The sequence below is a fragment of the Prunus avium genome, chromosome 6 (assembly GCF_965620075.1).
Source record: "Prunus avium chromosome 6, drPruAviu1.hap1.1, whole genome shotgun sequence".
NCBI classification, from domain to species: Eukaryota; Viridiplantae; Streptophyta; class Magnoliopsida; order Rosales; family Rosaceae; genus Prunus; species Prunus avium.
In genome coordinates this window covers 33,989,195-34,016,721 of record NC_142289.1, presented here as the reverse complement: position 1 = coordinate 34,016,721, position 27,527 = coordinate 33,989,195, and the positions used below count along the sequence as shown (strand labels likewise).

General features: G+C 37.2%; 1 protein-coding gene and 1 non-coding gene across 5 annotated transcripts; one reads left to right on the top strand and one right to left on the bottom strand.

Moving 5' to 3' along the window:
• Nucleotides 1-2,935: 2,935 nt before the first annotated feature.
• On the bottom strand, nucleotides 2,936-27,133 carry ORP3C (OSBP(oxysterol binding protein)-related protein 3C). 4 transcript variants are annotated; one of them, XM_088254323.1, is made up of 12 exons: nucleotides 26,831-27,133; nucleotides 25,629-25,722; nucleotides 25,082-25,198; nucleotides 24,921-24,993; nucleotides 24,715-24,833; nucleotides 24,172-24,293; nucleotides 23,550-23,726; nucleotides 22,964-23,108; nucleotides 22,241-22,419; nucleotides 21,966-21,981; nucleotides 3,447-3,678; nucleotides 2,936-3,212 (listed from the first exon to the last, which is right to left on the bottom strand). In XM_088254323.1, exons 1-11 carry the CDS (start codon nucleotides 26,926-26,928, stop codon nucleotides 3,448-3,450), a joined length of 1,371 nt encoding a protein of 456 aa, XP_088110449.1. In that variant the 5' UTR covers nucleotides 26,929-27,133; the 3' UTR covers nucleotides 2,936-3,212; nucleotide 3,447. The 4 variants fall into 4 exon arrangements, with proteins under 4 accessions (XP_088110449.1, XP_088110451.1, XP_088110448.1 ...); XM_088254325.1 differs by adding an exon at nucleotides 26,610-26,721 and having other exon boundaries at nucleotides 2,936-3,678; nucleotides 26,831-27,132; XM_088254322.1 differs by having other exon boundaries at nucleotides 2,936-3,678; nucleotides 26,831-27,132.
• On the top strand, nucleotides 19,141-19,247 carry LOC148294083 (small nucleolar RNA R71). Its single transcript, XR_015836865.1, has one exon. It is a non-coding gene; the product is annotated as a small nucleolar RNA R71 (small nucleolar RNA).
• Nucleotides 27,134-27,527: the final 394 nt, after the last annotated feature.

Sequence of the window (27,527 nt, the reverse complement as noted above, 5' to 3'; positions counted from 1 at the left end):
TGTCGGTTTATGCCAATGACTTTATTCTAATTAGTTGTTTTTTTTTTTTTGGTGTGTCAATGTCTTCATAAATTTTAGCTATAGGGTTGAGTATAACGGTGCTAGTAATTTTTTTTAGAAGGTTAATATTTCCTAATCGGGAAATGCTAAAGAGATCATATTTATAAATCATATATTTTTTTAAAGAGGTAAGATTCGTATTCTACATTTTTATTAGAGGCGTGTACATAAGGTGATTTATAAATGTGATCTCCCTAACATTACTTTTTTTGATCACGTTAACACAGTTACAAAATGTTACAGTTATGTATTACTTAATACTTTGTCATGATAATTGATATAATAAGTGAACGAGTGACTCTTTTTTGGTTGACAAAACAAGGGTATTGTTAGTTGATGTGAAAATCGAGCAAGTAATGCTAACATTTGTTTTCTTGGAAATAATGTTAAGAAAAACAGTCAAAAACTCTCATCATCAATATTTTATGGAAACAGAAACAGAGAAAGAAAAAGAAAAGTCTTGTTTATATTTGTCTTTTTAAACCTAAAGTTTGGAGGAAGTTAAATTGAAGTTCACGTAACATGAAGATTTCTTGACGTAAAAGGGACAAACAGATCTCATTCATTGAGGTGTGGTTGTGGCAGTTGAGAAAACTCTTTGCTGCTTTTCTGTTCCATGGAGCCTTTCAACACAGACTTTGTAACCCAACAAACACCCAGTAGAGAGAAATTAAAACGTATATAAATAAAATAAATCAGTGTTAATATATATATATATATATATATGTGGCAGCAGATGCTTATTCGTCAACAGTAAATCAGAAGAATATCATAAAGAATTCTAAACCACTTTTTAAAGATCAATGCATTGGGTTCGGTTCACACGTTACATATAAACTGTTGACTTCATCTTGGTTTTTTTTTTTTTGGCACAACAAGTTGTTGTTGTGAGACTTGAATGACAATTATAGCAAGATAAACTTATGGTAAAATTGATATATATATATATATATATATATATATATATATTTTATTTTCAGTGGAGAGGGAATCAAATTCGAGAGTTATTGTGAGAAAAAATACCACTAGATTAATAGTTAGTTGGTCAACCATGCCATGTTTTACCGTTGGACGATTCATTTTGTTCTCTCATAAAAAATAACATAAAAATCAAACTCATTAATTTGTTGATATTTATAGAAAAATTATTAAGTTTTAGCATGATGATGTGATATAAGTTATAACCGTTGCTTTCTTGTTATGCAGTCGACGGCGTAGACCAAAAAACGAAGAGAAGTAAAAAAGAAAATGAGTTAGCCAAAGACAACAACATGGACGAAATGTCAAGAGAGATATTAATAAGCAAATCTAGTTTAGGACCATTCTTAGCCTTTAAAATAGTGCAGGAGTTAATTACCAATTCCTACCAAGCAAGCATGGCATAATTGACTATGATAAGTCATTGACCTATGACTCATCCAATCCAAGCGAGGGAGAATGGAAGTTTCAAACTTTCTTTTCTTTTCTTTTTCCCTAAAATAATCCCCAATAATTATTCCCACCGACTCACATTCAAAACGAAAATGGAGAACTTATTCGGATTACACTTTAGTTTTCAACAGAATACACTACCCATTAAAGGCAAGGATCATTTGCTGTGGAGGAGATGGAGGTACAACAAGAGCCAAGTTGCCTGTAGAATTTTAACCCAAGTAGGGTGGGTGACCTTAAACTATTTCTTTAAAACTTACTTTCAAAATATAGCGTTACCTTTACTGCCCGCATCCTTGTGAATGCTTAAAATTATTCTTTAATGCTAGTCTAATAGTGAAATTCATGAGAAATTTATTATTATGTGACGGTAACACCACACGATATGCTGATGTGATAGTATTAAATCACTCAAGTTATAATACATGCTTGTGATATGTTCATAGGCCAGAGTGCAGTATTAGTAAATGGAAAATGTTAACACACAATTTATAATTTGGTGGAAATAATGAAATTAATAGAAAGCCTGAAAACCCAAAATATAAGTTATTTTAGGCAGCTAGGCGTGGGCTCATTATAACTGCACTTTGAAAAGAAGTTTTGTTGGGATATTCCATTGGATATATATTATAAGCACAGCAAGCAAAGTAAAGTTCAGGTGGAATTAATATGTTGGAAATTCAATTGTTTTCGAGGAAGAATCTGGTAGGGTATATCTGGAGGAAAGGAAAGAAATCCGTCTTCTCCAAATACCATTTGAAGTTTTAAATTCAAAGAGCGGAAAAGCTTGTTAATCATGAAGCCGTCAAAGTTGTTACATTAGGGAATCTCTTCTTCACCCGGGGTCCATACTGATAGAGACACTACTTGGAACTCTGGGCCATTGATTTCAAGTGGAGGTGGATATTGGGCCCAATTAGCTGGCATTGCAATATTGGATTTGGACAAGCTTTTAAGGTATTTTGAATACAAAAACAGGGCGGTTCGGACCGAATTTGGTTACTATCTCCGTCTCCATGGTAACTATTTTACTTAAATTACTTTCCTTAATAAAATGATTAAAAATTTATAATTTAATGCATGTCAAGTGCGATTACACATAGAAATTCTAAAGGCGAAGCCCGTGGGGCTAGCGGGGATCGAAAAAAATTGTCATCCCTAGATTTGGTAAGTTACATAGAGAGAGGTCATGACTTATGTTGTGGACAAATGGAGCACTTGTTTTCGTAACTTGGATTATCTGTCTGAATTCTTTAGGAGGTTTGTGATGCGAACCGTATATTGAAGACTATCCTGTTCCTCCGTTCATTTGTGGGATTTAAATAGTTGGTTGGAAAAGGACGGTATGATGTATATCAACAAAATGAAGAAAACGCTGAAGATTATCAAAATCATGCAACCATATTTACCGGTCAAGATGATATATACGGTGCCGCACCTGAGATGAAAAGTAACCGCTTATGTATATAAATGGGAAACAAAAAATCCATATTTTGTACAAAAGACTATTTTTTTAAAAATCCCACCTCCGGCAGTGAAGTTATACATCAACTTGATGAAGAGCGAAGAAGAAACATGTCCATGTTTAGAAGGGTGAAACCACTGACCAGTAAGTTTAGCATGACACCATATGGGAAGTCTTTACTCAGAGCAGAGATGTTGCCCTATGCACATAGCTGCTTCTCCCACACGTCCGAGGAGCTGGCAAGGCAAGGCATCACCTGAGTATCATAGCGTTAACCAAAGAGACTTACATAACCTTTCTTCTACTTCTTTCCGTCTCTCTTTCATACACTAGGAGATATCAGTAACAAACAGGAAAACAAAACCAAAATAGGATTATGGAATGGGGGTACAATGTACACATGCCAACGGCCAACAAACTGCTTCCACAAGCTAAAAGTTCCAATGAACTAGCAGCACAATCCAACAAGGTAACACAAAGGTTGGTATACCTCATTCTGCAGACAAATTACCATACTGCCATGGGTTGAATTCAATTAGTTTAACATCAACCTCATCAATAGAGTCAGAGCTATCGACTGCTGCTCGGTGTTCATTGTACTTATTGTTATATTGATAGACTTCCAAGTCACCCCAAGGTGTAGGTGTAACTTCCTCAGTCAAGTCAAACCATCGTGGTGTAAACTGATGATGCTTGGCCTCTCGTTCTCTCTTTTCGGCTCTCTGCCTTGTTGTTAATATTATGTTAACTCGCAATTGTACGGGGCAATTAGTAGTATAGCAAGACAAGTACGAGGTCGTACCCACGAAGACTGAGAAGTTAAAACTAGTTATGTACTTAGATTACCAAATTCAAGAAAGTAGGAGGTTATGTCTAAAACAGAATTTAAAACAAGAGTGGTTGTGATTGTTGAACAAAATAAGCAAAATGAAATTGCAAACAAAAACAAGTAAACAAATGTAACAAAGAGTGGTTTTAAGAGTTGGAAAACAGATTTTGAGACTAGGGCATTCGAATCACCATAACAATTCAATTCTGGGTTATAAAGATTCAAGTAACAAGTCTAATTCAGATTCAAAGATTGATTCTAGCTAAAGTATGATTAGGCCATGGTGTTTGGTCCTAACCTTGTGTTCCTAATTCCCTAATTTGATCATTTGTTGTCTAACCTAAAATTAAGCATTAGGAACCCATTAAGCATAGAAGAACATTTTAAACAACCAAGTATGTATCTAATCCCTGTTGTCGAATGTCCATACATACTCTTCCTATTCATAGTTCAATTCGAATTAAAGCATGGTGTATACTCTTAATTCAAACCAAGATAGTTAACAAACAAGTTCTAATGGTGATCAATCATTCAAACAAGCATGTTAACTTATAAGCATAATGAATAAGAACATGAATCATGAATCAAACTTGAAACTCCAAACTTATAAACCCAGAATATTCATGTTAGGTTACATCGAAGCCCTAGTTATGGATTTAGCTACTCATAATGGAAAAGAGACTTGAACAGAAATGAGAAAACATAATGAATACAATAAGAGTAGAAAAACCCTTTTTCTGAAGTTCTTGTGGTGTCCAAGGCTTCTCCAAGTGCTTCTCCACTTCTAATGCTTCTCCAAGAGCTTCCCCACTTCTAAAAAGATGTATGAAGGATATGGAGGTGATTTGGGATGAGTTTGAGTGAGTGGTGATGGCTAAGGAAGATGAAATTCGTAGGGAAATGGAAGAGAGGTTTGCTGGAGTTGTTTTGGTGATTGTTGGAGTGTTTGGGATTTTGAGAGTGTTTGAGGATGGTTGGAGTGAATTGTGGGGGTTGTGAATCTCAGGATTTGTTGTGTCTTGAATGTGGAATGGATGTGGTATTTATAGGGAGAGGGGAGTGACAAATCTGAATTCAATATGGCTAATGCATACAACACTTGCATTATAAAAGATGAATTGGTTGATGCACTTCACTAATGCATACAACACTTGCATTATAAAATCTGAATTGGTTGATGCACTTCACCAATAGATCCCACCAGCAGCCCTAGCTCATCTTCATGTCACCATGACCAAGCTTCCAACCAGAAATGATAGCTCATACCTAGCTCACCATGACCAAGCATCCAACCAGCACATGCTGAGGTCAGCATAACCAGCAACTTCAAGGGCTTACAACTTGGGCTTCTCTTAATCAAATTAGGACTTTAAGTACTCGAAATTGAAGTTCAGAATGTCTTCTTTCCAGCCATATATCATTTGGGCCAATCCAAGGTCGGAGGAGGAAGTTAAGGCCAAAACAAATTGCTAACTCATTTTGCGCGCTGATAAAATCCATCCTGAGCATGGCTCTGTGTTTGCTAGGTAACAGACTCCATATTTATCCAATGGGGCTGAATTTTGGATATGTTATAGTACACACCCATTGGAACAACGTTCATGAAGAATGCTGCCTCATCCGAGCTGTGTAGGTTGCTGAAACAAAGCTTGCAATATGACCTACGGAACTGGACTGGCAGGGGGCTGTAGCCAAAATGAGTTTGTCTTTTAAGCTCTTCTTCCATTCATCCAAATTAGGCCTTAACATGCTTGAATTGCATGAATTATGCTCTCTTGCTCTATTGGCCTACAAAACACACAAAGGGAGGGAAATAACTTAGAATTATAGGAACTAAGCAAAAGAAGTAAGTAAATTGGGCATGTATATGTATGAAATTATGAGCTTAACACACCCCCAAACTTAGATTTTGCTAGTCCTCGAGCAAAACAAAAGAGAAACAAAGATAAAAACAAAACAAGAAGTTAACTAGACCACTTTCGTAGGTAACTCGATTGCATTGAGCGTATGCAACAAGCCTTTAAACCTCTAGGCATCCCTAGTAGGAGGAGTTGTGTCTCCTGAGGGTTTAACAGATACGATACCCACAAACGTTTTTCTAACTCTACAAAACAAAATGGTTAGAAAAACAACTTTGAAATCAACTAATGAAAATGAAAGAAAGTTTTAGTCATACCTCCAACACCATAGAGTTGCCAAGATAGGTCATCAATCAGTGTGTACAAGTGGAAGCTATAGCTCAAAGGCACACAGTTTCAAAGCAAGCACACTCAAACCTTGAATAGAGAACATGCTTCGACTCTAATTCTCACAGATAACACTCAATCACTCAGAACCTATGTTTTAATTCTCTCAAGAAAGCATAAGTGAGTGTATGAAATAGAAGCACAAATTTGGTTAGATCTCATGAAAGGAATTAAATACTAAGAATAGAGATACACACATACTTACCAGCACCCATGAATACATCCTCAAAGATCAGCTAGGTCTTTCACAATGTTGTAATGAAAGGCTAAGGTTTAGGGGAAATGGAAGAATTGGAAGGAAAAACAAATAACTTAAGAACATACCAAGGTTGCATGCTTCATTAATCTGCAAGGCATCATTGATTTAGATTGGCATGGCAGCAAACTTCATGGTATCTCCTGGCATAGACTTTATTTTTCACACTTAGATCAAATCGAAACACTTTCATCTTCGTTGATTTGATCTGCATCTTCATTAACTTCATTGCAGAGATTCACATAATCTTTATTTAGGTACATGGCTGCAACTTCCTTGCTTCAAACTTTATCTTGGCACACCTTGGTATATTTCTAAGTTATAGGGTATGGCTACAATAGGTCAAGTATCTCAGATTGAGATACAAAGGTAGGGAAATGATGAGGGTGATAGAAGAAAAGGCTTTAAGTGTTTGGCTTCAAGAGGGTTGATGGAACACACATATAGGTAGGGTGAAAAGAAAGCACATAGAATGGTTATGCACACATAGCCTAGCATCACTTCAATGAGTTCATTCATGAATGAGAGCAAGCACATGATATCTGCAAAAGAGAATCATCCTTAGTATTCAATCAAAATGGAATAATGAGATCAATTAGAGTGAATTGAAGAAAATAAGTATGGATGAGAAATAGAACACTTTAAACCCTCTCAAGAAAGCAATTAGGCTCGATATAGCTCACTAGGGTAGTCTCCACTATTTTCCTTCAAGAATTTGAGCGTGGTACTTTAGCCACCAGAATTCTAAAAGCAAAAGCTTTGTGAAGTGCAAAATTCTAATATGAAAACCTCAAATAGCAGCTCCATAGCATTGATTGTATGACATTCTTTAAAAAAAATTAAATAAATTAAAAAAAAAAAAAAAAAATAATAAAAAAATAATAATAAATAAAAAATAGTGACAAGAGAACGAAAATTGAAAACACAAATGGATAAGAAAATTGAAATTGAAAACCTTCCCCCCAGACCTGAATTGAACATTGTCCTCAATGTGAAAGCATACAAAAGATGATTGAGAACAAACAAATGATAAAGGGAAAAGTTTAGAAGAAGGTTTAGGAAAAATAAAAAATAAAAAAAATGAATATATAAGCAACTCATGGATGACCAGTTAAGGGCCTCAGAAAACACAGCCAGGGGATCCGGGAAGGTTGGAGGGGTCACAATGGTCCCGCTTAAAACCCAAACTTCTTAGACACCGAAGGTGTCGCCTAAAGAACTCCTAGACACTGTATTGACGGAAGTGCTCACTGGAGTTACCATAAGTTAGCTCATATGAAAAATCTTTTTAAATTTTTAAATTTTTAAATTTTTTTTAAATTTTTATAAAAAAAAAAAACAGAAATTTAAAATAATAACAAGTAAAGAGAAAGGATTGAAATGCTCCCCCTTGATGCGATTAGGTCGATTGCTACCAAGCACCTTCTTCTTGAACACATGGGTTGCCTCCCAAGAAGCGCCTTAGTTACTGTCTTGGCAAGACATTGTGCAATCAGCTAAGTTGATGGTACGAAGGGAAGTTGATCTACCACATGGCCAGTTTGGATGCCAGCTGAAACTCCCTCATAGAATGGCTTTAAACGTTGTCCATTTACTTTGAAAGTCGAGCCATCTTTAGGGTTTTGAATCTCCACAGCTCCATAGGGAGAAACATTGACCACGGTGAATGGGCCTTGCCATCTAGACTTCAATTTTCCTGGAAAGAGACGCAAACGTGAGTTAAACAAAAGAACTGACATACCTTTGGAGAACTCTTTCCGTTGAATGTTTCTGTCATGGTAACTCTTGGTTCGTTCTTTGTAAAGCTTTGCATTCTCATAAGACTCATGTCTACTTTCTTCCAATTCATTCAGCTGAAACTTTCTTGCATGGCCTGCCTTGTCTAGATCAAAATTTAACTTCTTGATGGCCCAAAAAGCATTGTGTTCAAGCTCCATTGGCAGGTGACAAGCTTTCCCAAACACAAGACGATAAGGGCTCATTCCAATGGGAGTCTTATATGCTGTCCTATAAGCCCATAATGCATCATTGAGCTTGGCTGCCCAATCTTTCCTTGTATTGTTCACCACCTTCTCCAGGATGTGCTTAATTTCTCTATTGCTTATTTCCACTTGACCAGGAGTTTGCGGATGATATGGTGTAGAGACTCGATGGGTGATGTTGTACTTCTTCATGAGTGCTTCGAATGGCTTGTTACAGAAGTGGCTGCCTCCATCACTAATGACAGCCCTTGGAGTACCAAACCTTGTGAAAATATTATCCTTCAAGAACTTCAGCACCACCTTATAATCATTGGTTTTGGTGGCTATGGCTTCCACCCATTTAGACACATAATCAACAGCAACAAGTATGTAAGTATAACCAAAGGAAGATGGGAATGGTCCCATGAAATCAATACCCCACACATCGAAGAGCTCCACAACAAGTATGTTATTCAATGGCATTTCATTCCTGCGACTTATGTTCCCCATCCTTTGGCACCTATCACACTTAACACAAAAATTAAATGCATCTTTAAATAGAGTGGGCCAAAAGAAACCAGATTGCAGAATTTTAAGTGCTGTTTTCTTAGCTCCAAAGTGACCTCCACAGGCCAATTCGTGGCTATGCCTAAGTATGCTTTCTTGCTCTTCTTCTGGAACACATCTTCTGATGAGTTGATCCGGGCAATGCTTGAATAAGAAAGGTTCATCCCATACATAATGTTTCACCATGGAAAAGAACTTCTTCTTATCCTGAGAAGTTAGATCATTTCTAAGAACACCACAAGCAAGATAATTAACAAAATCAGCATACCATGGCTCTTTGACTTGGGCAGCATATAGTTGTTCATCAGGGAAAGTCTCATTCAAGGGTAGCACAGCTCCTCCTTTTTCTTCAACCACAATTCTGCTCAAATGATCAGCTACCACATTCTCACATCCCTTCTTATCTCGAATCTCCAAATCGAATTCTTGCAGCAAGAGAATCCATCTAATCAAGCGTGGTTTGGCATCCTTCTTAGTGAGCAAGTATCTAAGGGCTGCATGGTCAGAATAAACAATTACTTTAGAACCAACAAGGTAAGAACGAAATTTTTCTAAAGCAAAAACCACAGCAAGCAACTCCTTCTCTGTTGTGGAGTAGTTGATTTGAGCATCATTCAAGGTTCGGCTAGCATAATGAATCACATGGGGCAGCTTGTTCTTCTTTTGACCTAAAACTGCACCAATAGCAAAGTCAGAGGCATCACACATTATTTCAAATGGTAAAGACCAATCCGGAGCTATGATAATAGGGGCTGAAGTTAGCTCCCTCTTCAAGGTAGAAAAAGCTTCCATGCAAGCTTCATTAAACTCAAAAACAGCATCCTTAGCAAGGAGATTACACAATGGCCTTGTAATGCTTGAGAAATTTTTGATGAACCTTCTATAGAATCCAGCATGACCTAGAAAGCTTCTAATTCCTTTAACAGAGGTAGGGGGTGGAAGATTTGAGATGAGGTCGATCTTGGCTTTATCCACTTCGATTCCTGACCTACGAAACTGGGCTGGCAGGGGACTGTAGCCAAAATTGAGTTTGTCTTTAAGCTCTTCATCCATTCATCCAAATTAGGCCCTAACATGCATGGATTGCATCATTTACTATCCAAAGCCCTCATTATTACCTAAAGCTCAATGAACTGAAAGATAAACACAAAAAGGATTAAAAGCACAAGTTTAACTCAAAAACATAACCAAATCATAAGCTAGAAGGGTACAAAATGATATGTAAATATGCACCGATCAAATACCCCCAAACCTAGATTTTGCTAGTCCTCGAGCAAAACAAAAGGAAAACAAAGATAAAAACAAACAAGAAGTTAACTAGACCACTTTCGTAGGTAACTCGATTGCATTGAGCATATGCAACAAGCCTTTAAACCTCTAGGCATCCCTAGTAGGAGGAGTTGTGTCTCCTGAGGGTTTAACAGATACGATACCCACAAACGTTTTACTGACTCTGTAAAACAAGGTAATTAGAAAACTTAAAAGATTGTTAGTCCTTAAGCAAAATAAAAAACAAAAAAAAAAAAAAAATAATAATAATTACATTAACAAAAACAAAACAAAACAAAACAAAAAAAAAAATTACAAAAATAAAAAGAACTCAAAACAATCTTTCCGAACATTTTCTGAAGAGAAATGACTCATGCACATGACTCAAAAGTTTTAACAATAAAAGCTCAATTTTAAACATTATTCACAAAGCGGCAAAGTTCAAAACATAATATGCTCAAAGTGTGGTAGTGTGATAGCCAAATGCAACAAATTCCCCAATCTTAGTTTTCACACAATTTCAAAAATCATACAAAGCACAAGTTCAACTTCAAATCTCACCAAAGTTGTCCTCTCACAAATGAATCACTCGGAAGAAGGCTACAATGCAATACTCAGTTATAAACATGAGGTTAGAGTTAAACCATAAGGACTTAACTCGAAATAAAAAGATGAAGGACTTGCATTAATATGATCTCAAGAAGGATGCCAAACACTTAAAAGTAGAAAAATGAATGCAATTCAACCACATGACATTTAAGATCAATTTAGGTCTTTAGCATAGGTTGTAATGGGGCCAAGGGTGTAAGGTGAGTAAGAAATGAAGGGTATGGATAAAACAAAGTCCAAGAAACTCAAAATATAAGAGCATAAAACAATTGTTTACAAGACTTCGAATCATCACGATTAGATTTTTTCTTTTACACGATCAAAACTCCTTATACCTTCATTTACAATGATTCATACTCCTTTCCTTGAATTGAACAAACACCAATTTATTTTGAAGGCCCAAAAATGAAACCCAAAAATGAAATTTCATTCAACCACCACTTAATCACAACTTTTCTCGTTTCTTTCACCAATTGTGTGATTTTTTTTTTTCAAAATGTAACACCAATTCCCAAACTTAGTATGAAAAACACATCCCAATTAAAGCTCATGAGTTCCTTAGAAAGGTAAATATTTGTTTTTCAGGCTAAGGCGAGGAAATATAATTGGTAAAATGAAAGAAAAGGTTTACATGTAGGCTCAAAATGGTTAACAATGGAAAGTCATGCTTAAACATGCATAAGGTTAGCTTGAAAGGCACAAACGATCCAAAGAGGGCCTTAATATAATTTCTTAAATGTCATGAGATCAAATTGCAAAAGAATGAATGACTTTTAAGTGTTCAACCAAATCAATGAATAATGAGATCAAACAACAACTTAGATGACAAGAAATTAAGAGTATGTGTATATAACACTCATGAAATGAAGTACAAGGCTCAAAAGCTCACATTATATGGTTATATAAGTCTAATTTATGATTCATACAATTCTTTAGATCATGCAAATCCTTTAATTGGAAAATTATGAAACAAATGGCAAGTGCAAAGAAGGTTTCGAACATGTCATGCTAGAACGATGCCAAATTAATTAATTAATTAATTATTATTTTTTACAATAAAAATTTACAAGGAAAAAAAATAAATAAAATTCAATTTTTTATTTAAGTCATGCAACATTTATCACAATCTCATCAAATGTGTTCGGAAAGTGACTAAACAAAACAAGATTCAAAACAAGAACGAAATTTAATTTTTTTTTTATTTTTATAATTTTAAGAAAAACCAAGTTTACTTGCTAAACTCCAATACCCCCAAACCTAGAAATGAGCATTGTCCTCAATGTTTAAAAATTAGCCACAAACAATGTCATAACAACAAATGAAAGGTATTAAAGCAAAAAAAAAAAAATCACAAAATCACAAAAGAAAACAAAAACAAAATAATTATAAAATAAAAATTACAACACAAACAAACAAACAAACAAAAAAAATGAAACAGTAAACCCTAATCACACAATTCCGAAACCCAAAAAAATTTTGAAGCCCAAAGCCCACAATTTCGAAACACAAACCACGGTGAATTTAACCCACTTTGAAACCCAAACTAAAGTGAAACCCGACCCACAATTTGTTTTCATTTCCAGCTTTTTATTATTATTTAGTTTTGTAAAAACAAACTATCGAACCATGAATAGCAACACAAAGAGCGGGATTTTAACATGGGTCATGATGTCTCGGTTCAGTGTAAGGGACCAACAGACAGGGTAAGACACGTGTCGACACATAGAGGCGCCGCAGACTCCACAAGCAAAAATTACGGGCTCATGGAAAGGCGCGAAGACTTTACTGAACGCGTTCGTTCAGAAAAGACACGTCGTGATAAATGAGTTGGGTATGGTTGGAAGGCGAGAAGGTTGTGGGACTCAAGGAATGCTGGAGATTCAGAAAATGCTCAGATGCTGTAATGGCTAGGGTTTGTCAAAGACTAAGTCTATAAGAAAGGGTGAAAAAAAAACGCAAACTCAGAAACACACAAAAGAGAAAAGAAAGAAAGAAGAAAAGAGAGTGAGAAATCAAATGGCCTCAAACTACCCATTTTCGTTGGATCTCAACCTAGCTCCACCGACTCAGACACGAGGCCAAGCAGCGGCACCAGTATGGATGCCCTACTTTGCTTCCGCACGGGGGCCTGTGACAGTAACTGACTCAATACTCCTGGACAACGATGTTGCCATTGGAGTGGCTAGAAATCTGGTGACTCCTAAAGATATACGTGTTCTGGGGACAAGGGATGACAACCGGGTCGTGAGCGATGCCCTGGCACTGAGCGTGCAGAGTACGGCAACAGTCGCAAGTTTGGGTCATCGCCTACTTGCGAAGTCCCATGAGGTAGAGGTGCTGAAAGGTCAGTTGGCGGCAGAGCGAAGTATGGTTGAGGAGTGTCAGACTGCTATAAAAAGCTTGAAAAGGGAGAGGTCAAGGATAGTGGAGGTGAATCGACACCAGCTAGAAGTATTGCGGGACGAGAATAAAAACCTATCAAAAATGGTAGAGTTGTACTCTCACGACATGCGAAAACAGCTGGAAGACCTAGACCGACCGGGTAAACGCAAACAAGTAGATCGCGAGAGTAGTTACGCTCAAGCTAAGATTGCGATCTTTGGGAGCTCAAGTGATGAGCCCCAAGAAGCTGTGCGTGAAGCCCCGGAAGAGGACAGCCAGAGGGCCAAACTCAAAGCTCCAATGGTCGAGACACCAAGCACCGAGAAGAAATGATTTCCTACTGCATTATTGTTGTTTTTATTTTATTTTGTTGTTTTTGTATTTTCCTTATTTTGTTTCGGAAATAAAAGAGTAAGGTTGCAGAAAGAAAAAGAAAAAGAAAAAGAAAAAGAAAACAAAGACGACAAACGGAAAAGAAAACACATTTCCCTAACTAAAATAAGATAAAGATGATTGCCGAAAGGGAAAAGCAAAAACACAAAGCTCTAGAAAATGAAAGTAACGGGCAAAAACATTAAACACCAGAAAACACGGAAAAAAGAAAAGTAAAGCGAAAGTAAAGGTGCTCCCCCTTGAAGCGATTAGGTCGAGCATGCCCGGGAAATCCGAAATGGTGTTGGCTCTCTCTCATCAGCATATGTCTATTTAAACCATACCTCTGCAAGCGGATGATACCCAGCATTTCTTCCTGCAAACTCAAGGAAAAACATCAAAAAAATTCAGAAGCAAAACAAATGGCATCCTCATGCACTCACCTTGATGATCTCAACCTTGAGCTCTCACTTGCACCACCGAATGCCCAGACAAGGGCTCCTCCAACTCCTGTCTTCCCAAACTCCACATATCATCACGGCACGGCCTCAAACTTTGCTGAGGCAATACCGAACTTTTCTGAGGCACTATCGAACAGAGCAGTGCGGCTAGGAGGCATGATTAGCAGCAAGCTCACTCCGACAGATCATCTGCATGTGGCACAGAGGTCTGATAAGGCAGCGGTAGAGGAGTCCCACAATTTAACTGTGCTCCACGCGGTCTCCGCTACCAATTTGGGCATGCGATTACTGGCGAGGACAAGGGAGTGTGCCGCGATGAGCGAGGAAATAGCTTCCTTGAAGGCTATGGTGGCGGACTTGCAGAAGCGGCTCTACTGTGCCAATCAGCACGTGGAAGCACTGCAGAGAAAAAATGAGGACCATGTGGAGTTGCTGCAGATTCTACAAGTGCGAGAAAATAGAGGTAAGCCATGATGATGATGGAGATGAAGAAGATGAAGAAGATGATGATGATGATGTTTTTTTTTTTTTTTTTTTGTTTTTTTTTTTTTGTTTGTTTTTGGTTTTATGCAATGTTTGAAATAAAAATGTGTTTTAACACTCAGAAATAAACTAACTAACCATACCACGTAAATAAATAAATAAACTAACATAACAACACAAAAACAGAAACAAAACAAAAACAAAGACTCAACATAAAAGAAAACAAAGAAAATAAAATAAAAAAACTTAATTTAAAAACACACAATATACAAGCAACTCACGGATGACCAGTTAAGGGCCTCAGAAAACACAGCCAGGGGATCCGGGAAGGTTGGAGGGGTCACAATGGTCCCGCTTAAAACCCAAACTTCTTAGACACCGAAGGTGTCGCCTAAAGAACTCCTAGACACTGTATTGACGAAGGTGCTCACTGGAGTTACCATAAGTCAGCTCATATGAAAAATAATTTTTTTTTTTTAAAATTTTTTTTAAAAATATATTCTCGTAAGAAAAAGAATCAAAAACAAATTAAGATAACATGAAAAAACAAACCATAAACGAAAATGAACTAAGTACTCTAAACAAGCTCAAACAAACGATATAAATTATTGTACTAAAAGAAACAAACCAAGAAACCAAAGAAAAAAAACAAACAGCACTTTCTATCACCTATTTATCACCATTTGGACAGATTCGTTTCTATGTTTTTCAGCTTCGACCTCTGTTCAGTTTTTAGGCTATAACTTTCCAACCGTAAGTCCAAATTTTACGTTTTTTATATGGTTGGATTCAGCATAGAAAAACAAAGAACTCAACGCGGACCAAAAGGCAAAACAAACTACGGAAATAAACAGAATTCAAAGAAGAGAAAGGATTGAAATGCTCCCCCTTGAAGCGATTAGGTCGAGCGTGATGCACTTGGAGGTCGTGACTTCTCCTACTGCTCCACACTTCCTATCTTTGAAGTTGCCATCTCTCTCCTATTTTTATTGAGCTATTTACATTGCTAAAACAAACACACACAAAAACTTGAAACGGAATTAAAGGATTACGAAATATAAAAAAAAAAAACTAAAAACTAAAAATGAAAAGGAAAAATCAACACAAGTCCAATTCCATGCTTCAAAGCAACAAGCACCAATGGGTTGTGTAAGCTGGGATTTAAACCCAGTTCTCTTGCTTGTTGGGCAATTGTCCTTTTCTGTTGGACTACAAACACAACTGGTCCATTAACATCATTAACTTTAAAACTTGAAATTGTTTAGAAGAACATGAAAATGAAAAATAAAAATAAAACAAGTAGGGAAAAGAAATAGAACCAAACTATGTTGCCAATCCCCGGCAAGAAATAATAGCTCATCCTGAGGTCAGCATGACCAGCAACTTCAAGGGCTTACGAATTGGGCTTCCCTTAAGCAAATTAAGACTTTAAGCACTCAAACTTGAAGTTCAGAATGTCTTCTTTCCAGCCATATATCATTTGGGCCAATCCAAGGTCGGAGGAGGAAGTTAAGGCCAAAACAAATTTCTAACTCATTTTGCGCGCTGATAAAATCCATCCTGAGCATGGCTCTGTGTTTGCTAGGTAACAGACTCCATATTTATCCAATGGGGCTGAATTTTGGATATGTTATATTACACACCCATTGGAACAACTTTCATGAAGAATGTGGCCTCATCCGAGCTATGTAGGTTGCTGAAACAAAGCTTGCAATATGACCTACGAAACTGGGCTGGCAGGGGACTGTAGCCAAAATTGAGTTTGTCTTTAAGCTCTTCATCCATTCATCCAAATTAGGCCCTAACATGCATGGATTGCATCATTTACTATCCAAAGCCCTCATTATTACCTAAAGCTCAATGAACTGAAAGATAAACACAAAAAGGATTAAAAGCACAAGTTTAACTCAAAAACATAACCAAATCATAAGCTAGAAGGGTACAAAATGATATGTAAATATGCACCGATCAATTCCCTTGCTTGAAATCACATGGCCTAGTACAATGCCTTGTCTCACCATGAAGTGACACTTCTCCCAATTCAAAATCAGATTTGTTTCCTGGCATCTTTTAAGCACTAGAGACAAGTGGTGAAGACAATTATCAAAAGAGGAACCAAAAACTGAAAAATCATCCATAAATACCTCAATGAATCGTTCCACCATATCTGAAAAGATTGACATCATGCATCTTTGGAAAGTTGCTGGGGCATTGCATAAACCGAATGGCATCCTTCTATAAGCAAACGTACCAAATGGGCATGTGAATGTGGTTTTCTCTTGGTCTTCCGGAGCAATGGGAATTTGATTATAACCTGAAAAACCATCAAGAAAACAATAGTAAGCATGGCCAGATAAACGTTCAAGCATTTGATCAATAAAAGGTAAGGGGAAATGATCTTTTCTAGTGGATGTGTTCAACTTCCTGTAATCAATGCAAACTCTCCAACCAGTGACAGTTCGTGTAGGAACTAGCTCATTCTTCTCATTCTTCACAACGGTGATTCCGGACTTCTTTGGAACAACTTGCACAGGGCTCACCCACTTAGAATCTGAAATTGGGTAGATGATTCCTACATCGAGTAGCTTTAAAACTTCAGCTCTAACCACCTCTTTCATGTTGGGATTTAGCCTCCTTTGGGCATCACGAGATGGTTTGCTGTCTTCTTCCATTAAAATCCGGTGCATGCACATGCTTGGACTAATTCCTTTGATGTCTGCTATGGTCCACCCAATGGCTGTTTTATGCTCTTTTAGAACTTTAATTAAGCTATCTTCTTCATGTGAGGAGAGACCTGCAGCAATTATAACAGGGAGAGTTTCGTTAGCACCCAAATATGTATATTTAAGATTATTGGGAAGAGGTTTAAGTTCTAGCTTTGGTGGTATGACAATGGATGGCTCCAATTTCGTGGATGATGGTCCAAGAGGCTCGATTGGTGGCCTAAAGGATGGTGGGTATGGCGGAAACACTTCTAAGGCAGCCACCACTTCTTGGAACTCCGGTTCACAAAGATCTTCCTCTTCTTGTGTTAAGACAGCTTCTAGAGCATCATTAGACTTTCTCTGCAAAATTTTGGAAGAAACCTCATGATCCACAACATCAATTGAAAAGCAAGAATCAAGAGAGATAGAAGGTTGAGATAGAGCATTAAGCATTTTAAATTCAACAGTTTCACCCAAAACAGTCATGGAGAGAGTGCTATCTTTCACTTTGATGATTGTGTCTGCAGTGGCCATGAATGGCCTGCCTAGGAGAATGGGATCAACACGATCTCCATTTGGATTGTCTTCCATGTCCATCACTACAAAATCAGCAGGGAGAATTAGTGTATTAACTTGAACTAGAATATCTTCTACAATACCTTTTGGATATTTTATAGAATGATCAGCTAGTTCAAGTCGCATTGAAGTCTTCTTCATCCCTTCTAAGCCAAGCTCTTGATAAACTGAATATGGCAAAACATTGATGCTTGCTCCCAAGTCCAACATGGCTCTTCCAACCTTCTTGCCTCCAATGTTAATGGGAATGTCAAAGCTGCCAGGATCATCTAGTTTTGGTGGAAGCTTCCTTTGCAATACAGCACTTACATTCTGGTCGAGCTTTACTCCTTCATTTGGAGCGAAATTGAGCTTGTGAGTTTTCAAGTCCTTGATGAATTTTCCATATGCAGGAATCTGTTCAATAAGATCAAGCAAAGGCAAATTGATATTAACTTTACTCAAAATATCATAAATCTCTTTAAAAGCCTTATCTTGCTTTGCTTTCTTAAGACGGCCTGGAAATGGAATCTGTGGAACATATGGAGCGGGTGGCACGTATCTATCTTCTTGAAGATGTGGTGGCACAAATTTGTCATCCCTTTTATGCAATTGGAATTGATCGGATTTCTGAGAATCTGATTTGGCCTTAGGAGCAGATTGAGAAGTTTTGAGTTGTTCTCCTTCCGTGGCCATGGTCTCCTCCTCTTCATTTTCTACAATCACAACATCATTTGAAAGATTAGAATCATCTTTATTATCAATGATCTTACCTGATCTGAGCACATGAATGGCCTTGGCTTCTGGGTTCTTTGGATTGATCTCAGTTTGGCTTGGCCATTTCCCAGGCACTCTTTGAGTTATTTCAGCAGCTATTTGGCCTAATTGGACTTCCAATTTGGAGATGGCAGCTTGTGTAGTTTGCTGAAAATTGGATTGGTTGATTGCCATCTGCTTCACTATATCTTCCAATGATGATGATGATTGTTGTGGCCTTTGGAATGAAGGGGGATTTGCTTGATTCTGGGTATTTCTCCATGAAAAGTTTGGATGATTCCTCCAACCTGGATTATAACTTTGAGAGTATGGATCATTTCTTGGACCTTGGTTGTAGGAATTTACCAACTTAGCTTGCTCTTGCACAAATTCTGGATATCCAGCCCCAAGTGGACAAGCTGTGGTAGCATGGTCATGAGATTCACAAATGCTACACACTTCCTTCGGAGGGCTTCTTGAGTTTAATGCAAGAAGAGCATCTAGCTTTTGTTCCAGTTTTGAAATCTGCACACTAGAAGCATCATTAGAACCACTAATAACACGTTTACCTCTTGTATCCGTATGTTGGGTCTCCATTGCTATCTCCTCAAAGAGTTCGTACGTTTCTTCTGGAGTTTTGGTTTTAAAAGAACCACCTGCAAAATTGGTGACTATATTATGACTAGAAGGGGTTAGTCCTTTATAAAACATACGCATTTGAAGCTTCAATGGAATCCCATGATGAGGACATTGGTTGAGCAACCCATTGAATTTCTCCCATGCTTCACAAAACGATTCATCATCTTGCTGTGCAAATAACAAGATCTTGTCCCTAAGCATGTCGGTCTTTTGCGTGGAGAAGTATTTTTCCAGGAACTTCTTTTGAATGGCAGACCATGTAGTGAGTGAACCAGGCTTCAAAGAATTCAACCAATACTTCGCCTTATCCTTTAAAGTGTATGGAAACACTCTCATTCGAAGTTGATCTTCTGTCACACCTGTCAAGGGAAAAGAACTCACAACATTAAAAATATCCTTTATATGAGTCAATGGATCTTCATTAGGTAAACCATAAAAGGAAGGCAGCATATTAAGATGAGAAGATTTAAGCTCATAATTTCGAGCTACAGTGGGCAGCAAAATGCTTGAAGGAGATGCTGGAATTGTTGGGATATCAAGTTCTCCCATGAACTCAATGGCAGCCATCATTTCTTCTTCTTCTTGGTCTGAACTTGCTTCCGAATTTGAAAGTGAAGAACCGGGAAGTTCAGTGTGGAGAGCAAGACTTGTAAATGTAGCAAGAGCTTGCTCTTTTGCAGTTGACAACTCCCTTTCTAGACGATTCTGAATTTCAGAGGTCACTCGTCTGGGTTGCAATGATGGTCCTGCGTTCAAAGATCTAGAACGTTGGAACGAAGACCTCACTTGTTCAAGTAATGGATTTTTAGACATAAACTACCTGAAACAGAAAATTAGATTAATTAGAAACACTAAAAAGAATAGGGTAACCTTGGGCACATAACCAGGGAAGAACTTTCGTTCAGTCCCCGGCAACGGCGCCAAAATTTGTTGTTAATATTATGTTAACTCGCAATTGTACGGGGCAATTAGTAGTATAGCAAGACAAGTACGAGGTCGTACCCACGAAGACTGAGAAGTTAAAACTAGTTATGTACTTAGATTACCAAATTCAAGAAAGTAGGAGGTTATGTCTAAAACAGAATTTAAAACAAGAGTGGTTGTGATTGTTGAACAAAATAAGCAAAATGAAATTGCAAACAAAAACAAGTAAACAAATGTAACAAAGAGTGGTTTTAAGAGTTGGAAAACAGATTTTGAGACTAGGGCATTCGAATCACCATAACAATTCAATTCTGGGTTATAAAGATTCAAGTAACAAGTCTAATTCAGATTCAAAGATTGATTCTAGCTAAAGTATGATTAGGCCATGGTGTTTGGTCCTAACCTTGTGTTCCTAATTCCCTAATTTGATCATTTGTTGTCTAACCTAAAATTAAGCATTAGGAACCCATTAAGCATAGAAGAACATTTTAAACAACCAAGTATGTATCTAATCCCTGTTGTCGAATGTCCATACATACTCTTCCTATTCATAGTTCAATTCGAATTAAAGCATGGTGTATACTCTTAATTCAAACCAAGATAGTTAACAAACAAGTTCTAATGGTGATCAATCATTCAAACAAGCATGTTAACTTATAAGCATAATGAATAAGAACATGAATCATGAATCAAACTTGAAACTCCAAACTTATAAACCCAGAATATTCATGTTAGGTTACATCGAAGCCCTAGTTATGGATTTAGCTACTCATAATGGAAAAGAGACTTGAACAGAAATGAGAAAACATAATGAATACAATAAGAGTAGAAAAATCCTTTTTCTGAAGTTCTTGTGGTGTCCAAGGCTTCTCCAAGTGCTTCTCCACTTCTAATGCTTCTCCAAGAGCTTCCCCACTTCTAGAAAGATGTATGAAGGATATGGAGGTGATTTGGGATGAGTTTGAGTGAGTGGTGATGGCTAAGGAAGATGAAATTCGTAGGGAAATGGAAGAGAGGTTTGCTGGAGTTGTTTTGGTGATTGTTGGAGTGTTTGGGATTTTGAGAGTGTTTGAGGATGGTTGGAGTGAATTGTGGGGGTTGTGAATCTCAGGATTTGTTGTGTCTTGAATGTGGAATGGATGTGGTATTTATAGGGAGAGGGGAGTGACAAATCTGAATTCAATATGGCTAATGCATACAACACTTGCATTATAAAAGATGAATTGGTTGATGCACTTCACTAATGCATACAACACTTGCATTATAAAATCTGAATTGGTTGATGCACTTCACCAATAGATCCCACCAGCAGCCCTAGCTCATCTTCATGTCACCATGACCAAGCTTCCAACCAGAAATGATAGCTCATACCTAGCTCACCATGACCAAGCATCCAACCAGCACATGCTGAGGTCAGCATAACCAGCAACTTCAAGGGCTTACAACTTGGGCTTCTCTTAATCAAATTAGGACTTTAAGTACTCGAAATTGAAGTTCAGAATGTCTTCTTTCCAGCCATATATCATTTGGGCCAATCCAAGGTCGGAGGAGGAAGTTAAGGCCAAAACAAATTGCTAACTCATTTTGCGCGCTGATAAAATCCATCCTGAGCATGGCTCTGTGTTTGCTAGGTAACAGACTCCATATTTATCCAATGGGGCTGAATTTTGGATATGTTATAGTACACACCCATTGGAACAACGTTCATGAAGAATGCTGCCTCATCCGAGCTGTGTAGGTTGCTGAAACAAAGCTTGCAATATGACCTACGGAACTGGACTGGCAGGGGGCTGTAGCCAAAATGAGTTTGTCTTTTAAGCTCTTCTTCCATTCATCCAAATTAGGCCTTAACATGCTTGAATTGCATGAATTATGCTCTCTTGCTCTATTGGCCTACAAAACACACAAAGGGAGGGAAATAACTTAGAATTATAGGAACTAAGCAAAAGAAGTAAGTAAATTGGGCATGTATATGTATGAAATTATGAGCTTAACATGCCTCTCCTCCAATCTGAAAGAAAGAAAGGGTAATTAAAGGAACAATCATCTTTGTGAGGGGACAAAGACTCAATGCAAGCATGAACTTAATGCCTTTACGACAGCTAAGAAACCTCAATCTGTACCTAAATCATCACAAGGACATCGTAACAGAAAAAAAACCAATTATTTAAATATAAAAAAGATGCAAGTCTGTTAGAAATTTCCAACGAATTCAGCAATTTGGTTCCCTATTGAAAACAATACAAATTACTTGAGAAAGAGACAGATACCTGCTCTTTTCTGCACCTGATTTGGATAGATCTCCTTTCTCAAGTGCACATCTATCAGGCCGCAAACGAGAGTCTGACGCCAACAACCTTTTAGGAGCAGTGCCAAAGCTATTTATTTTATGTGCAAAATATGTGTACTGAAATTTGTCATTTTTTGGAGCATCAGCAATATGCCAAACCTGCAGCAGAGATTATCTTTCGTAAATGTAAGGAGCCAGACTATTGTTGAGTATCTTTGCCCAGCAAATATAATGGAAATCAATGTCATACAACGTGTGATCCAGTTAAAACAATGTGCCAGAAACAGAGAGACTAGCAAATAAACTATTCATCATCTTCTTGAAACTTTTGTTTCTGTAGCAAAGAAAGCAGCTGAATCCTGACAAATACTAATGAAGAGTTCCACTAGGCAGGAGTAAATAAGTTAAAGTAACAAGCCATTACCACACTCTGGTGGGACACTATTTGTCTTTAATTAATCACGCACTATAATGGGTTCATCAAAGAAACTAATCCCATAAAAATTCTCTTAAATTAAAATCATATATGTGATTTAACTCCATGAAAGTAAATGCAAATATTGTATATTAAACTTGACTGACTGTATAAAAATATATAATTGTCAAGCTCACAGATTCTACCCTTTTCACAGCACCAACTAGAAATATTAGAGCAACATTTCAATAACATACAAAATTATACAAGAAAGATTCTATGAGTAACCTCTTTTAATTCTGTGCCTGGAAGGGGTTCCCCTTCCATATCACATGGTTGATAACTCATTGACTCATTCCATTTCCCAGTCATCAATATCTGAGGTTCCTCAGCAGCATTGTAAACATATCCATCCACTTCATAGCGGCCAGCTCTGCAACCAAATACAGCTTTTAATTGGACACCAGTACGATGTGGCAAGTAGCATAAAAGAACACGTATAACTACTACGATGGTTGTATAAACTAATTGTGGAACTACCAAGAGAAATTATAAAAGAGTAACAAATCTTTTCAAAACTCAGTTTATAGTACTGGAATAGTTTATTTACAGCAGGATCCAGTGAACCATTTAGAAGGAAGCACTCTTCTTGACTTTTTATATTTATAGAGACACTTTAGCCATATATTAAGAAAGAAACATGGGGTCAGGAATCTATTCAGCATATACCCAATGAGATCAAACAGTCAAATGTAAAGAGTTCTAATCTCATTATACCACAAAATCCACCAGTAAAAACTAACAAGGCTCACAATTGAGGAATTCATAGACAGGAGTAGATGTTTCATGGAATTGAAATAAGAAGAAAAGATACCCAAACCAGCCACATGGCTGAAAATATAGCACAGCTTTGTCCCCAGTCGTCAGATTGGTCATGATCATCTCCCCTGGTGAATCAACCCATGTCCGGCCGAATATTAAGTTGTTTACCTTTGTGGGAGGTGGCACTAAGTCTAAGACTACACCATCTCTTTTAAGAGTAACGTGTGTTCTGCAAACAAACCAATAGTACATAAACATAAATGTTCTTTCCAAAATTCCCATCTAAAAAAATGAACAAGAGAAAAAACACGATGATAAATAAAAAAGCACTTGATAGTAATAATATTTTAAAAAGTTAACCCCATACATCAACAAAAGTACAAACCAACAAAATTGAATCGAAATAACAAATATACATAATAGTTCATCTAATCAAAGTAGCCATATAGAGATGCAACTCTTATAAAAATGAAGCAAAAGCAGGTCAAGCCCTCACAAAGGATTAGCTTCAGAATCCACTAAAAACCCAAAAAACCGGAGGGGTTAAAAAAAGACAAAACCTTTCTACTCACACAAGCTAATGGCATCCAAAATAAAATTTATATCGTCGGGAGAACAGAAAATACATACACAACTAAATTTATGATTATAGAAACAAGCAAGCAGTGTATTACCTTCCAACAGGGTAAACATCAAGAGAGTTGCCTAAAAATTTAGTTTTCAGCTTTGATGTCACATCATAAGCAAAATGCTCATTTTCAGCATGCCCAGCACTCATTGGTGGATGATGACTCACCTGGAATAATGATATATGATGAATCATTTCAGCTTACTTACGATTTTAAATGGAAGACAGAAGAACATGAAAGAAAACCTAATGAGGATGCAATTGAAAGACACTACAAGATTACTAGATGTAATATAGCTTTAGAGTCAGTCATTTCTAGAGGCTTCCCCTAAAAGATCTTTTGCAAAGTTCTCAGAGAAAGGATGCTTTTGAAGAAGCTCCAAAATAAAGCTTATCCAAGAAGATGATACTTTTGCTTATTAAGTAGGACAAAAGGTTTAACGACCTCAAAATTGTGAGAAGCATTTTCTGTTTAAAAAAATATTGCATGCCTCTCCAGAAGCAGTGTCAAACGAACACCAGGACAGGTAATCCCTCAAAAACTCTCAAACGCTCATACTCAGGACGGTCATAGCCCTCAAAAGCTCACCTGCTCTGCAATAAATGTAACCCCTGAGTGATTAGCCATTTCATAAGTCTCCCCAAGGATAGGGTTGAATGGCTTCCATGTTCGCTGGTAGGCATAGTAGACGGATATAGCCCACGACGCTGCAATGATTAATATGAATTACATGCTTCAAAAAATGATACTTGCATGTGCATCACAAGAAAACTTCAAAGGAAAGGCATACTCACTGGCAAACACCAACCGCATATAAGGATCCTCACATTCGTCTGCGCGATCCAACAAGTTCGAGTACTCCATTAACTGTCACAGACATTGCACAATTTATACCATAATCAAGTATATATACAATGTGCACAACAACAGTGCACAGATATTAAGTAGCACAAACCTCGGCCATTTTCTGCAGCATTGTCATGGGCTCAAAAATAAGTACAGGAAGAGTCACCATTGATGTTACATCTGAACCTATATACTTCTGCATCATCCTCCAGTAACTATCTCGTTCCTTAAACATAAAAATTGCAGAGAACTCAAAATGTCAGGATGTATAAGCGATGCAGGTTAAGAATGACAAATAAATTTCACATTTGAAGTAGAAAATAAGAAGGTTAAGGGATGCAGTTTATGAGTTAATGTTAGGATGCTATCACAATGGCAAGACCACTTTAGATTCCAAGCATTGCACTTTAATTGCTGGAATTAAACATGAAAAATGTCATATTACAACATCTCCACATATATTAATCAAGAAACAATAAGGACAACATGCCTTTCTGAACACATAGCCATCCCTCATATAAAAACACAGTTGAAACACTACACTAAATATAGACAATACTCTTACTCCTAATAGCCAACTTATCATCAAGCAAATCATAACTAAGAGCAGCACATCCCTTGAAAGATAAAATGTACAAATGGAAAAAACAGCACACCTCCTGCTTCCATCTTCCTCTATGAGCTTCCTCCTCTGCATCTTCTTTGCCTCCCTCTGGATTTATGACTTCCACCCCTTCATAACCAAGCAACCTAAAAGCAACAGGAGAGCCAGATTCTCAACTGACAGATCTCACTCCTTAATAACATATCATAAGGGCCAGGGCATAGTTTTCTCAATAACTGGTACACAAGAAAATGAATGTAGTGCAAGAAAAGTACACCAAAAGTGCCCTTGTATACGGAGTACAAGAACAGTGAACATGCAAGTTATACATAAATGGCCTCAACCAGAGATTCAGCAGACATGAAAATCACCTCCCTAAAGAGAACCAATCTATTTGGGCTGTCTGAAAAATTCTTTATATTTTTTTAACAATTTTTAAAAATAAATAAAAGTAAGGGCAAGTTTACACCAATATCCATATTAAATTAAGAATTGCATTCCAAGTCATAGGCCTGCCTACAAATTACTGGACTACTATCCAAGGCACCATTGCTTAGATGCTAATAAGCATGTCTTTGTTCGAATATTTATAGAAAAATAAAATATTGATGATAATCATATGGCAAGAACCTCTAATATTGATTCCAGACAATCTGCACATTAATTTTCAATTTAAATGACTAAATGATTTATTCAAATCGAAAGTGGTAGGACCGCAATCATCTTCGATAAGTACACACACACACTTGTAAGTGTCCTAATTATAAACACAAACATAATCCGCCTCATCGGCTGATTAAAACACTAGGTCAAGTTAAGAATCCAACTTGCATCGTAATTCAGGAACTGACCTAAAACCCGCATTGTGTCTTACAACTAACCTAAAACCCTTCCAAACCCAAATTCAGCATCCTCATCCTAATAGGGAACTCTAAATTCAGCAATTCACTCACAATGTTGCGCAAAGGAAACCCAAATATCCAACAAATCATAGTCGTTTCAATGCAGTACATAAACGTGTAAGAAAACAGACACATTTCGAGGAGAAAGAGTCTGATAAGAATCCGATCACAAGCAAGATCAAAATGTCACAGCTCAAGGCGAATTACGGAAGCCAAATCAAGAAGTGATTAAGAGTAGTACATCTACAGAGAAAGAGCACAATTAGGGTTCACGATGACGCCAAGAGTTCACCTCCAGAGAAGAAGAAATGAAGTGAAAGATTGAATTATGAGGAAGAGAGAAAAAGCTAACCCGCCAACAGATCGGTGCATGGCGTTGCTGAACACGGAGATGCCAGAATTCATGGCTGCGAAGAAGCCCTTGCTCTGTCCCTTCTTTGGGCTACCCATTTCTCTCTCAGTCTCCGTGAAAGCTAAAAACCCTAATTTGATAATTGCAAGATCAATTCAACACTACGAAAAACAGAGAAAACCGTTTGCCACCAAATAAGAAGGAAATGAAGAAACTAGAAGACGGAAGGAAAGAGAAAATAGTTCGGTGAGGGGTAGGGATTGTAATTTCAGATACCAAAGATGACATGAAGTGGAATTCGTTGGCGGTTGTTTTCTTGCGCTGGCGCGTGTTTTCTTCTGCTTTAATGACGTCCTGGCACGCGTTCATTATTATTTGAAACGTTTTCTTTTTTATATTGTAAAAAGGAAATTCAAGAAGATGGAAGAGTTTAATTATTTTTTCCCACCAAATTTTTTAAATTATTTTTTATTGATGGAGAGGAGTATTCGAATTGATTCTAAGAGCATCATGGTTAGGATCAATGCAATTTTATCATATGAAATTGAACTAAAACAGTAAAATCTCACTTGCAATTGTGTGATTTAGTTCATCACAATAGTTGCAACCCCTTGCAATAGAGGGTGCTATGTGATGAACCCTCTTTTACAATTGCAATAGGCTAACTATGGGACCTACATGCCAATGAAAAATAGAA